Source organism: Gekko japonicus, unplaced genomic scaffold, assembly GCF_001447785.1.
Source record: "Gekko japonicus isolate JY-2015 unplaced genomic scaffold, Gekko_japonicus_V1.1 scaffold367, whole genome shotgun sequence".
Taxonomy (NCBI): domain Eukaryota; kingdom Metazoa; phylum Chordata; class Lepidosauria; order Squamata; family Gekkonidae; genus Gekko; species Gekko japonicus.
In genome coordinates, this window is record NW_015163617.1 from 967145 (window position 1) to 980082 (window position 12938).

General features: G+C 49.4%; 1 protein-coding gene across 2 annotated transcripts in view; it reads right to left on the minus strand.

Moving 5' to 3' along the window:
• Window positions 1-6265: 6265 nt before the first annotated feature.
• OTX2 (orthodenticle homeobox 2) overlaps window positions 6266-12938 on the minus strand; it is a 27006-nt gene continuing 20333 nt past the window's right edge. For both annotated transcript variants that reach the window (XM_015407429.1, XM_015407428.1), the window contains one exon: window positions 6266-6886. In XM_015407429.1, the coding sequence (XP_015262915.1) occupies window positions 6266-6886 (621 nt within the window). The remainder of the gene's footprint in view (window positions 6887-12938) is intronic.

Sequence of the window (12938 nt, forward strand, 5' to 3'; positions counted from 1 at the left end):
AGAGAGGGAGGGAGAGAGGGAGGGAGGGAGGGAGGGAGGGAGGGAGATATATTTGGGGGGGACCCACGAAAATAATTGTACAAAGAGAGCCCGAACTCGCGGTCACCTGTTTGATTGGATGCCTGGGGGCCCGCCAAACACCCTGGAAGCACGAACCTCCCCCCTTTGTTGCACTGGCGTCTACTTACGAGTAAACGGCACGGAGCAACCTCATCCCGTGCGGGGCTACTTGGAAGAAGGTCTCGCAAGAGTTCCGCGGGGGGGGGTTACTCTCGAGGAAACCTGCCCCCCCCCCCCCCCCCCCCTTCCTGAGACAGAACTTCCTTTCGATCGGTTGTCTGTTTTCAATCGATAACGTTGGACAATTGAAGCGGAGATGGACCGCGGGCAGGATCCGGTTCGAACCCGAGAGACTTGGAAAGAAAAGACTAGCCGGTGGATTCCCTGTAAGCTTAAAAAGGGCTTCGAAACCGCTGGATAAGCTTTCGACTCCTTTAATCAAGTTGTTGTTGTTATCATCATCATCTTAGGCAATCAACTTTAAACATCATCATCATCAATCATCATCAAACTCTTCGACTTCCGTCACCAGCTTTATTACGCCTACGTTCTGTGGAGTTATGGTTTTATATACTGTGACTTTAACTTAATTCTGTTCTTCGCATATTTTGGCGTTCCCTGAGCCTGCTACGGCGGGGAGTGGCGGGGTAAAAAAATAAATAAATCAATAATATAAATACTTGGAAAAGCGTGCTTTGCACACGAAAGCTCACACCTCGAATAAACATTTGTTGGTCTTCGAGGTGTCCCTCGACTCTAGATTCGTTCAACTTTAAGTACTGTTGTAGTCAGTACTTTTTAAATTACGTTTTGGGCTTCTTTAACCATCTTTCAAAACCACCACCCACCACCACCACCAAATTTTTCGACTTCTGTAATCGACTCTAAACTTTGTTGTTGTTGTTGTTGTTAAGTTTTCGATTTCTATAAGCAACTGCAAACATTTAATATCGTTGTGGCCAGGGTTCCCTCCAAGCTGAGTTAGTGTGAGCTAGCTCACAGTTTTTTAGCCTCGGGCTCGCACATTTTTGTCTTCGCTCTGGGAGAATAGCTCCAGAGCAAACTAATTTATGCAGGAGCCCAATCGCTCGCTCACAACTTTAATGCCAGTAGCTCACAAAGTAGAATTTTTTGCTCACAAGACTCCACAGCTTAGAGGGAGCATTGGTTGTGGGCACCTTTTCCGGCTTCTTTCATCAACTTGAAACGTTTATCATGATCATGACCTTTATCATCAACCGGGGTCATTCCCCAATGATTCGCAAGCCCTTCCGAGATTCGTCCAGAGGAGGGGGGGGGGGAGAGAGAGCCCCCCCCAATCCCACCCCCAGCTCCCCTCCCTCTTCGCTGAATTCCAAACGGAAAGGGGTTACAGAAAAGGGAGACCTCGAAAGCAGAGGTGCTTCTCTCCCCTCTGATGGGCGCCCGCGGAGCCCGGCGTCTTTTTGACTTCTACTGTCTATTTTATATCGATTCTCTTATATCTCTTGTTCCTTTTGTAAGCCGCCCGGAGCCTGCCTCGGCGGGGAAGGCGGGCTAAAAAACCAAACTCAAACATAATAATAAATCATTAATTAATAATTATCCGGGCACCACCAGTCCTGCCCAAGAGGACGCCCCCCTTGCCCACCCGGCCCCTCCCTCCGACAACCCCAAGAAGGGTCTTGGCGATCTGCTCGGGTTTTTTTTTTTTGGGGGGGGGGGGTTTTTTTTTTTTTTTTGCAAAGGAAAAGGGGGGGGGGGGAAAAAAAGTACCCGGCCCCAAACGACCCGTTCCCATTCTCTTTTGGGGGCCCCCGACGATTTCTCTTTTCCTCCACCCCCGCCCCCCCAGAGAGAAATTTTAGGACTGGGAGGAGGAAGGTGGAGAAAAGAAAGACAGTTGAGATGATCAAGCTGGGGGAGGGGAACAATTGAGGGGGGGGACATCAATTTAGGTCAAGGTGTCCCGTGCCCGAAACCCAGTCGAAGCCGACTCTGGGGTTGCGGTGCTCATCTCCGTTTCCAAGCCGAAGAGCCAGCGCTGTCCGAAGACGTTTCCGTCGTCATGTGGCCGGCGTGACTAGACGCCGAGGCGCAGGGAACGCTGTTAATGTACCTGCAAATAAATGCGCTCAAGCTCCGCCCGTCCTTCCAGGGTTTTTGTTTTTGGGAGGGCGAGACTAAGCGACCCCCCCCCCCCCAGTTGGCTCAGAAAAGGAGCTTGTCGAGCACATCAGTCTGCCTTTCGAACGCTCTCCCGTGTAAACGGGTTTAGGAAGCGGCGCGGCAGGCCTTTTGCAATGAAAAGGGCTTGTAATAAGTCACCCGTCTGGCATATTGATAAGGTCTTCAGGTGCACCCGGTTTCCCGTCGGATCTTGGAGATTTTTCGTTTGGTGCGCCCTGGCAGCGCCACCGGTCCACACGGAAACGAAAGAGGCGCTCGCGGTTCGGTCCCGCACCTGCCTTCCTTGGAAAGTTTGAGGGTCGGGAGTTTTAGACGAAAGGGGGGGGGGGTAAATCCGGCATCGACTCTGGGCGCCGTTGTGGAGAGGAGAGACGGACGTGGTAGAAATGGGTGACATGGTAACACACGCGTGCACACACATGTTGCATGTAACACACTGAATAGATCACAGCCGATGCTCCCTCTAAAGCTGTTTTGAGCAAAAATTCTACTTTGCGAGCCGCTGGCACTAAAATTGTGAGCGAGCGATCTGGCCCCTGCACAAATCAGTTTGCTCCGGAGCAAGGCTCCCTCTAGGCTGTGGAGTCTGGTGAGCAAAAATTCTACTTTGTGAGCTGCTGGCATGAAAGTCGTGAGCGAGCGATTGAGCTCCTGCAGAACTTAGTTTGCTCGGGAGCCCTCCTTCCTGAGCGAAGACAAAAAACCTGTGAACTGGAGGCTAAAAAACTGTGAGCTAGCTCACACCAACTCAGCTTAGAGGGAACACTGCTCCGGAGCCCTCCTTCCCGAGCTGTGACAAAAATGTGTGAGCCGGAGGCTGAAAAACGGTGAGCCGGCTCACACTGACTCAGCTTAGAGGGAACAACAGCTATATTGTGGCGCTGTTAACGAAGGGATCGTCACGAATCCCGAATCGAGAGTTACCAAGGTCCAACATCTCGTTACCAACGACGAAGAATAAATCCTTACGGACCACGAATAAATCGTTACGCCAATACGCCGGTGGCCCACTAAACTCGTGAAACTCGGAGTGAACCGAAGAGGTTAGGGGGCTCAGATGAATTGAGTGATAGGAGAGGGGGGGTAATTCATTTATTTAAAAAACGAAAAAATAGATGTTATGCCCATAGTCGGTGGAACTGTGAAACGATTAAGAGAAAAAGTGAAACTCAGCGTGAACTGAAGAGGTTAGGGGGCTCAGATGAACTGGATGATTGGGGGGGATTATTAATTTTGTTTAAAAAAACAACAATGAAAAAATAGATCATTGGGCCCATGGTCGGTGGAATTTTGAACGATTAAGAGAAAAAAAGTGAAATGGAGTGAACCGAAGAGGTTAGGGGGCTCAACTGAATTGGGTGATATGGGGGGGGGGGTTTTTTAATTTTTTTAAACAAAAAAAAAATAATGGGCGTTTAGGCCAAAAGGTTAGGGGGCTCAGATGAACTGGATGATTGGGGGGGATTATTAATTTTGTTTAAAAAAACAACAATGAAAAAATAGATCATTGGGCCCATGGTCGGTGGAATTTTGAACGATTAAGAGAAAAAAAGTGAAATGGAGTGAACCGAAGAGGTTAGGGGGCTCAACTGAATTGGGTGATATGGGGGGGGGGGTTTATTAATTTTTTTAAACAAAAAAATAATAATAGGTCGTTAGGCCAATAGTCCGTGTCCCTTTGAACGATTCAGAGAAAAAGTGAGAGAGACTCCGAGTGAACCGAAGAGGTTAGGGGGCTCAGCTGAATGGGGTCATTAAAAAAAATCGTTGAAACGCGATTGTCCGAGTCGACTGTCGCTCTCGCCGACCCCCTGTGCTCAATCTGCCTCTCTCTGCTAGGATGCTGTAGATGCTGCCTCTGAAGGTGCCAACGGGACTTCTGTTCTATTTAAGCTGGGTGGAGGAAGGGGGAAAGAGAAATCCCAGGAAGCCGCCTCCCCCCCCCTTTCAAGAGAAAACAGATCTCCAATCCCAGAGCAGTTTCAAGGGGGGGGCAAGGAAGGAGAGCCCCCCCCCCCAAGGTCCTTTTTCTCCGGTCCAGCTGTGGAGAAATCATAGCTTTCAACTAACTTTCCCCCCAAACTCCTTTATCCGGCCATCACTTCCGCCTCACTGGCTCTCCTGTTCCCAGTATATCCTATCCCTCCGGAGAAAGCTTAAAGGAGGCGGCTGGAACACCCTCTGAGCTCCACCCCCCCCCCCCCCAAGGATTTCTTCCTTTCCCTCTTCCCTTTGCCCCCTTGCCTTTTCAACCTCTAAATTAATCGACAAGAAGGTATCTGGCTCTCTTGCACTCTAGCCTGGGCCAGGTTTTTTTCTCTCTCTCCTTCCAGGTCGATTTTATTCCCTACTTCAATCAACGGAATAAAGGGAAAAAATTACAAAAAAACAAACAACACCTGTGTTCTGTGTGGGATACAATGACCAGCTAACCTGAGGAGGCCATGAACCACGAGGCTATTTAAATGCATAGAATGATAGCCCAGCCAAATAGGAAAGGTTCCGGCCTTCTCTCGCAGTGCCCCTCCACCCCCTTCCCAAATCCGGAAACCCTTTTTCCAGCTCCGGAAAGTTCTTCATTTTTTTTTTTTTTTTAAAAAGAGCCCTCTGCAAGGCGAGAAACGGGAAGACGATGTCGCCGGCCGTTGTGCTAGAACCATTTTAATATAATTATACATATCTGCCAAATCCAGAAAAGGAAAAAAAAAGTTTATGCATATATATTCTCTCTTTTTTTTTCAATTTCACATCTGCAAGCATTTAAAAACAATGAAGGATTTTTTTCTCCTTTAGGAAATTCAAGGTCAGAGCAATTGACCAAAGTCTTAAATATTCTCCCCCTCTCCTTACTGCTAGATTTCCCAACAGTAAGCGGAGTTTTACAGATGAGTTTTCAAAGTCCTTCTGTAATTTTTTTTTAATTGACTGGTTTTAATTAATTTTCCCCCCCATCTCGGTGGCTCATTCGATCATTTGTAAAAAGTTTTTTTTCAGTGCAGTTTACCTCTGGTGAAAGGCAATTGAGAAAGAGAGAGAAAAGAGAGAGAGAGAGAGAGAGAGAGAGAGAGAAATGGTGTGTAACTCAGTTGCTCAAATTTCACTGTTAATTATAACCTATTTAAAATAACAGCTGAACCCCTGCTGGCATGGAGTTCTTAGTTGCATACAATACAGGAGATCACAGTTTTTAAGTCTAGCACAGATTTAAAAAACACAGATGTACCATTTATATAAGACACACACTGATTGTCTCTTAAAAACTACATATTGACTCCTTATGGACATTATTCAGGGGTTTTTCTTTTCGCCTTTCCTCTTAAATAAAACAGTGCATCTAAGACAATCAGTCCCACAACCCACACAGCTCTGAACTGAGTTTTTTAAAAGGGTTTAACTGTGGTCAACTTTGCCAACCTTGGCCCTGAAGAGAGAGAGAGAGAGAGAGAGCAAGAGAGAGAGAGAGACGTTATCCATTAAAAAAATATTTTAACCGAGAGTTGGGAGACAAATTGGGAATGGGAAGAGAGGAGGAGTATTCTTTCCACACGCACACAAAAGAAAGGAAAGGAGGAGAGAAATCTAGACATTTCCTTTTTCAAAAAGAAGAAGAAGAAAGCAAGAAACCAATCCCACCCACCCCCCGCCCTTCGACAACCTGGCCCTTTCTTGGAACAATCCTCCAGACAAAGAGAACCAACGACTGGCTAAAACTAGAAGGTTCTGCGAGTCGACTCTCTGTCCACGTGAGGTGGCCTTCCTTCCCGGTCTTCCGTTCCAGAGCTTCTGAGTGAGACATGAAAATGGAGCGGGGTGTGTGTGAATTATCCTGGCCACTGTCTTTCCTTCTCTTCCAGTTTTCTCGTGCTCTTTCCGCGTCCCTCTTTAACTTAAGCTGAAGACCTGACTACCCGTGGAATGTTCAACCCTCCCCGGGCTTTGTCTCGTGTCTCTCAATGTCACTGTCATCGTGATCCTTCACAAACCGTCCTCCTCGTCGCTGCCGCGATGATTATTACAAAGGGTCCCTAACAGGACTTCACAAAACCTGGAACTTCCAGGAGGAGGTCTGGTCTTTATAATCCAAGCAGTCGGCGTTGAAGTTCAGTTTCCAGGAGGCGGTTTGGTCCTTATAATCCAAACAATCGGTAGCTGAGTTAAAGCCCAGACTGGAAGCCCCGTAGCCCTGGGTGGAGAGGGAAGCCGGAGACTGGTTGAGATGGCTGGCCACAGCGTTGGTGCCCATAGGACTGAGGGCAGCCCCTGGTCCCGGGAGCTGGTGGTGCATAGGGGTGAGATAAGATCCACAGTCCATCCCTCCAAAGTAGGAGGTGGAACCAGCGTATCCTTGGCTGTAGCCGGAGGCCTGAGTGTAGGTCATCGGATAGGACCTCTGCATGCACGAGGATGACGTCGAGAGGGGGTCCGAGAGCGGGGAGATGGAGGCCGGGCTCCAGATGGACACGGGAGCGCTGCTGCTGGAGATGGTCGGGACCGAGGTGCTGGAAGGTGGCGTGAACTGCCCGCTGGTCCCACTCTCGGAGCTCACTTCTCGAGCCGGGGAACTTTTCTTCTTGGCGGGCCTCACTTTGTTCTGGCCGCCGTTCTGCTGCTGCTGCTGCTGTTGGCGGCACTTGGCCCGACGGTTTTTGAACCACACCTGGGAGGAGGGGGAAGGGAAGTGATAGGAGAGAGAGAGAAGAAAAGGTGCAACGTTTGTTAGACATGTGGATCTCAGAAAACCGGGAGAGGGACAACGGTCTCTTTGGTGGCTGCCAAGAGCAAGCAGGTAGTATCTAAAGGGGTTTGGGACTCTCCTGGAAGATCACTGTGGTCACAGGGAAGCTTTCCTTTACTGCTCCTCCTTACGTTGTATGTATGCCAAGGAGAAGCTTTTGGTAGCGACTCTAGTGCTAGGTTAAGAACTTCAAAAGAGACCTGCTGGATCAGAGGCATGGTCCATCTAGGCCAGCATCCTGTCTTACACAGTGGCCAACCAGTTCCTCTGGAGGGCCAACAACATGCATAGAGGCTGAGGCCTTCATAAGAGCGTAAGAAGAGCCCTGCTGAATCAGACCTGTGGTCCATCTAGTCCAGCATCCTGTCTCACATGGTGGCCAACCAGTTCCTCTGGAGGGCCAACAACAGGCATAGAGGCTGAGGCCTTCATAAGAGCGTAAGAAGAGCCCTGCTGAATCAGACCTGTGGTCCATCTAGTCCAGCATCCTGTCTCACATGGTGGCCAACCAGTTCCTCTGGAGAGCCAACCACAGGGCAGAGAGGCCGAGGCCTTCATAAAAACATCAGAAAAGCCCTGCTGGATCAGACCAGTGGTCCATCTAGTCGAGCATCCTGATTCACACAGTGGCCAACCAGAGGGTGACTTCTCTGAATGTGCTGGTTTGCTTTAGTCACCATGGCTAGTAGCCCTGATAGACCTCTCCATGAATCTATCTAGTCCCCTTTGAAAGCCTTCTAAGTCTGTGGCCATCACTACATCCTCTGGCAGCAAATTCCACATTTTAATCAACTTTGCCCATTGGATGGAAGGTTGCTGAGACATCTGGTGAAGCAAAAGAATGAAAAAAGGCTGGCTGCATCAGACCAAATGGCCATCTAGTCCAGCTCCCTGTGTTCTCTGGTGGCCAACCAGATGCATCACACCAAAATCTCCCCTTACTTCTCTCCCTCTGGTGAACTAGCATTCAAAGATAGTCTCCAAGCTGACCTTGAAGCTCTTGCTTTAGTTGAAATACCATGGCAATTCTAATAGCACAGAAGTTAGCATGGTTTGGTGGCATCATGGAAACATGGTAAGAACATAGGAGAACATAAGAACGTGAAGAGAAGCCATGTTGGATGAGGCCAAAGGCCCATCCAGTCCCACACTCTGTGTCACACAGTAGTAAAAATCCAGGTGACATCAGGAAGTCCACCAGTGGAGCCAGAACTCCAGAATCCCTCCCACTGTTGCCCCCAAGGACCAAGAATACAGAGCATCACTGCCTCAGACATAACAACATAAGATAAATCATGTTGGATAAGACCAATGGCCCATCCAGTCCATCACTCTGACACACAGTGGCCAAAACCCAGGTGCCATCAGGAGGTCCTCCAGTGGGGCCAGAACTCCAGACAGCCTCCCACTGTGGCCCCACCCAAGCACCAAGGATACAGAACATCACTGCCCCAGACAGAGTGCTCCCTCTATACCATGTAGCTTATAGCCACTGATGGACCTCTGCTCCTCCATGTTTCTCTAATCCCCTCTTGAAGCCGTCTATGCTTGTAGCCACCACCACTTCCTGTGGCAGTGAATTCCACTTATTCATTACTCATTGGATACTCTCTTTGGAGATCTTCGAGAGTCATGACTTCCCCGGGCTGGCTCAGCAGAGAACATAACAGAGGATTAGTTTCTGGGAACCAGGAGCCATTCTTTGGTGGCCAGACAAGGTCATCATGCAGTTCTTGGTTTGCCGGGCATTTCAGACCTCTTCCTCCTTGCTCTTTTTGTAGCAGGAACTCCCTTGCATATTAGGCGACACACCCCTAATGTAACCAATCCTCCAAGAGCTTACAGTAGTCCCTATAAGAAGAGCTGTGTAAGATCTTGGAGGATTGGCCACATTTCAGGGCTCTTTTTGTAGCAGGAACTCCTTTGCATATTAGGCGACACACCCCTCATGTAGCCAATCCTCCAAGAACTTACAGTAGCCCCTGTAAGAAGAGCTCTTGGAGGATTGGCTACATTAGGGGGGGTGTTGCCTAATATGCAAAGGAGTTCCTGCTACAAAAAGAGCCCGGAGTGTGATCTAGTATGGGTTGCAATAATGGCGGATCCCTGAGCTTTTCTGTCCAAGGGACAATCCCCATCACTATGTTTGAGGTGACAGAGGGGTGGGAGGGTGCCCTCACCAGGGCTCAGTGGAACAGCCTCTGCTTAGCGTACGGAAGGTCCCAGGTTCAATCCCCGGCATCTCCAGTTAAAAGGATCAGGCAGGAGGTGATGTGAAAGACCTCCACCTGAGACCCTGGAGAGCTGTAAAGAGCGGCCGTGGCTCAGTGGTAGAGCATCTGCTTAGCGTACGGAAGGTCCCAGATTCAATCCCCGGCATCTCCAGTTTAAAGGATCAGGTAGGAGGTGATGTAAAAGACCTCTGCCTGAGACCCTGGGGAGCCATTGCCAGTCTGAATAGACTATACAGAGCTTGATGGACCAAGATTCTGACTCAATATATGGCAGCCTCATGGGAGTTCACCCAGATGGTCTTATCAGTTCTTGGAAGCTAAGCAGGGTTGGCCCTGGTTAGTACTTGCATGGGAGACCACCAAGGGAGTCCGGGGTTGTTAAGCAAAGGCAGGCAATGGCAAACCACCTCTGTTGGTCTCTTGCCTTGAAAACCCTACGGGGTTGCCATAAATCAGCTCAACTTTCCACCACCACGTTGAGAGTAATTAACTTATTTTGCCCTGACCTGGATAGCCCAAGCTAGCACAATCTCACGAGATCTCAGAAGCTCAGTGAACACACCAGAAGAAGAAGAAGAAGAAGAAGAAGAAGAAGAAGAAGAAGAAGAAGAGGAGGAGGAGGAGGAGGAGGAGGACCCCACAACAGGCACCCTGTGAGCAAGTCGACTTGTTAAGCAATGGAGTTTGCACCACTTGGCTTGTGAACCTGTCGGTTATGATGCTGGAGGTAGAACCGGCTATGCCAAAGACAATCGGGAATCCTCAGGGTACAAGTAGAGCCGCAAACAACACCCACCAAGGGAAGACCATCTACAATTCACAGTTGTATGTGCTCAAAACTGTATATTCCATTCACTGAAATACAAAGAAGGGCTAGTGGACGTAACCCAATAGAGCGTCTGGTAATGCTCCCTCTAAGCTGTGGAGTCTGGTGAGCAGAAATTCTACTTTGTGAGCTACTGGCATTGTGAGTGAGCGATTTGGCAGCTGCAGAAATTAGCTTGATCTGGAGCCCTCCTTCCTGAGCTAAGACAAAAATCTGTGAGCTTAGAGGGAACACTGCCTGTGAGGCAGGTGGGGCTGCGAGAACTCTGACATAAACTGCTCTTTTTCAAGAACAGCTCTGACAGAACTATCTGGTCATCCAGCAGGTACAAGTGGAGGAGTGGGGAATCAAACCCGGTTCTCCCAAATTAGAGTCAGCGCACTTAACCACTGCACCAAACTGGCTCTCAGATAGAGATGGAATTCAACGAGATCTGAACACCCTGGAAAAGGGGGTGGATGTGAACAAGATGCAATTTAACAGGGATAAGCGCCGAGTTCTACATCTGGGTAACAAAAATGAGGAGCACGCATACTGGATGGGGGATATGCTTCTGAGTAGCAGTGTGTGTGAACCAGATCTTGGGGTGAGGGTGGACCGAAAGTTAAATATGAGCGGCCAGTGAGATGCAGCGAGAAAAAAGGCAAATACGATCTTGGGGTGTATCAACAGAGGCATAACCAGGGCCACTAGGTGAACTAGGCATTCGCCTAGAATGCCGGGCCCTAGATGGAGCACCATTCTGTGCCTCCCCCCTCCCCCCCCTTTGGTGGCAGTGGGGGGGAGGTGGTGGTGGCAGCAGAAAAAGGGTGGCTGGCTCCAGAGGTCTCCAGGTCTCCAGGCCCCAACCGGGAGGTTGGCATCTGCGCCATAAGGCACCCTTGCCTAGGGCACAGAAACACCACGAGCCGGCCCTGGGCATAACATCCAAATCACAAGATGTCGTAGTTCCTCTGTACACTGTATTGGTCAGGCTGCACCTGGAGGATTGTGTGCAGTTCTGGAGGCCTCACTTCCAAAAGGATGTGGACAGAATGGAGCGGGGGTGCAGAGGAGAGCGACGAGGATGATCGGGGGCCTGGAGACCGAAGCCCTGGGGGGAAAGGCTGAGGGACTTGGGAATGGTCGGTCTGGAGAAGAGGAGGTTGAGGGGGGACAGGATGGCTCTCTTGAAGCCTTTGAAGGGCTGTCACTTAGAGGAGGCCAGATCCTTGGCTGCCGCAGTTCAACCTCCAACGACATCCACCAAGGGAAGTCCATCTACAAGTCACAACTGTATCTACTCAAAACTGTACATTGCATTCATTAAAACACAAAGAAAGGTTAGTGGGCAGAGCCCCATAGAATGTATAGGCACTTATCCAACAGACTGCTCATGACAATTAAGCATAGTTTATAAAAAGAACGTCCTGATTTATACCTGGGAGAGGCATCCAGTGGCTATTCCTTCCACGGTGGGCATCTCCTGCTGCAGTCACTTTCTGTTTGGAGGTCTATGGACCAGGGCTATTTTTGGACAGGAACACACAGGAACGGAGTTCCGTCTGGCTCCCGAGTTGGCCACACCCAGCAGGAACTCATTAGCATAATAGGCCACACCCAACAGCAGAAACTGATTAGGATTGGCTACATTAGGGGTGTGGCCTAACATGCAAAGAGGTTCCTGCTACAAAAAAACCTCTGGATTTTGACAACAAACAAACAGAATAAGAATCAAAAGGTGGCTGGATGACCAGACTTCTGGTAAAATGGGGGTGCGGCATAATATGCTAATGAGGGGTGCTGTCAGGGTGTGGCCTAATATGCTAATATGTTTCTGCTGTTGGGTGTGGCCTATTATGCTAATGAGTTCCTGCTGGGCTTTTTCTACAAAAAACACCCTGCTATGGACACTATCTGTGTATGGAATTACAGAGGGGTCTCCCGTTGGTTTTGAACATGTTCTTTTTGTAAGCGATGCTTAATTGTCACGAGCCATCCACTGGATAAGTGTCCATACACCAGCGTTCCCTCTAAGCTGAGTTAGTGTGAGCCAGCTCATAGTTTTTTGAGCCCCCAGCTCACAGATTTTTGTCTTCGCTCAGGAAGGAGGGCTCCAGAGCAAACTAAGTTATGCAGGAGCCCAATCGCTCACTCACAACCTTCGTGCCAGGAGCTCACAAAGTAGAATTTTTGCTCACCAGACTCCACAGCTTAGAGGGAGCATTACCAGACGCTCTATTGGGTTATGTCCACTAGCCCTTCTTTGTATTTCAGTGAATGCAATATACAGTTTTGAGCACATACAACTGTGAATTGTAGATGGTCTTCCCTTGGTGGGTGTTGTTTGCGGCTATACTTGTACCCTGAGGGTTCCCAATTGTCTTTGGCATAGCCAGTTCTACCTCCAGCATCATAACCGACAGGTTCACAAGCCGAGCGGTGCAAACTCCATTGCTTAACAAGTCGACTTTGGAGAAGAAAGGGGGAGGGGAGTCACTCCTGAGTCGGTCAGCTTTCTGGCTCCGGGTGCTCCGAGGACCCCACCCCCATCAGTGTTCCCTCTAAGCCGAGTTAGTGTGAGCCAGCTCACCGTTTCTTAGCCTCCGGCTCACCCATTTTTCTCTCCGCTCAGGGAGGAGGGCTCCAGAGCAAACGGATTGATGCAGCAGCCAAATCACTCGCTCAGAACTTTAATGCCAGTCGCTCGCCAAGTAGAATTTTTGCTCACAGGACTCCACAGCTTAGAGGGAGCGTTCCCCCCCCCCCCCCTCAGGCCCTTTCAACCGAAGCCAAGCCCTCAATTTCAAAGAACGGAGTATTACAGAGGAGGCGACCAATTAAGAACCCAAAAAGCGGGTGGGAGGAAAGTGTGTTTGTTTGTTTGTTGGTTATTTCTCATGGGAGGGCTGAACATTCTCTTTACCTCCAGCCC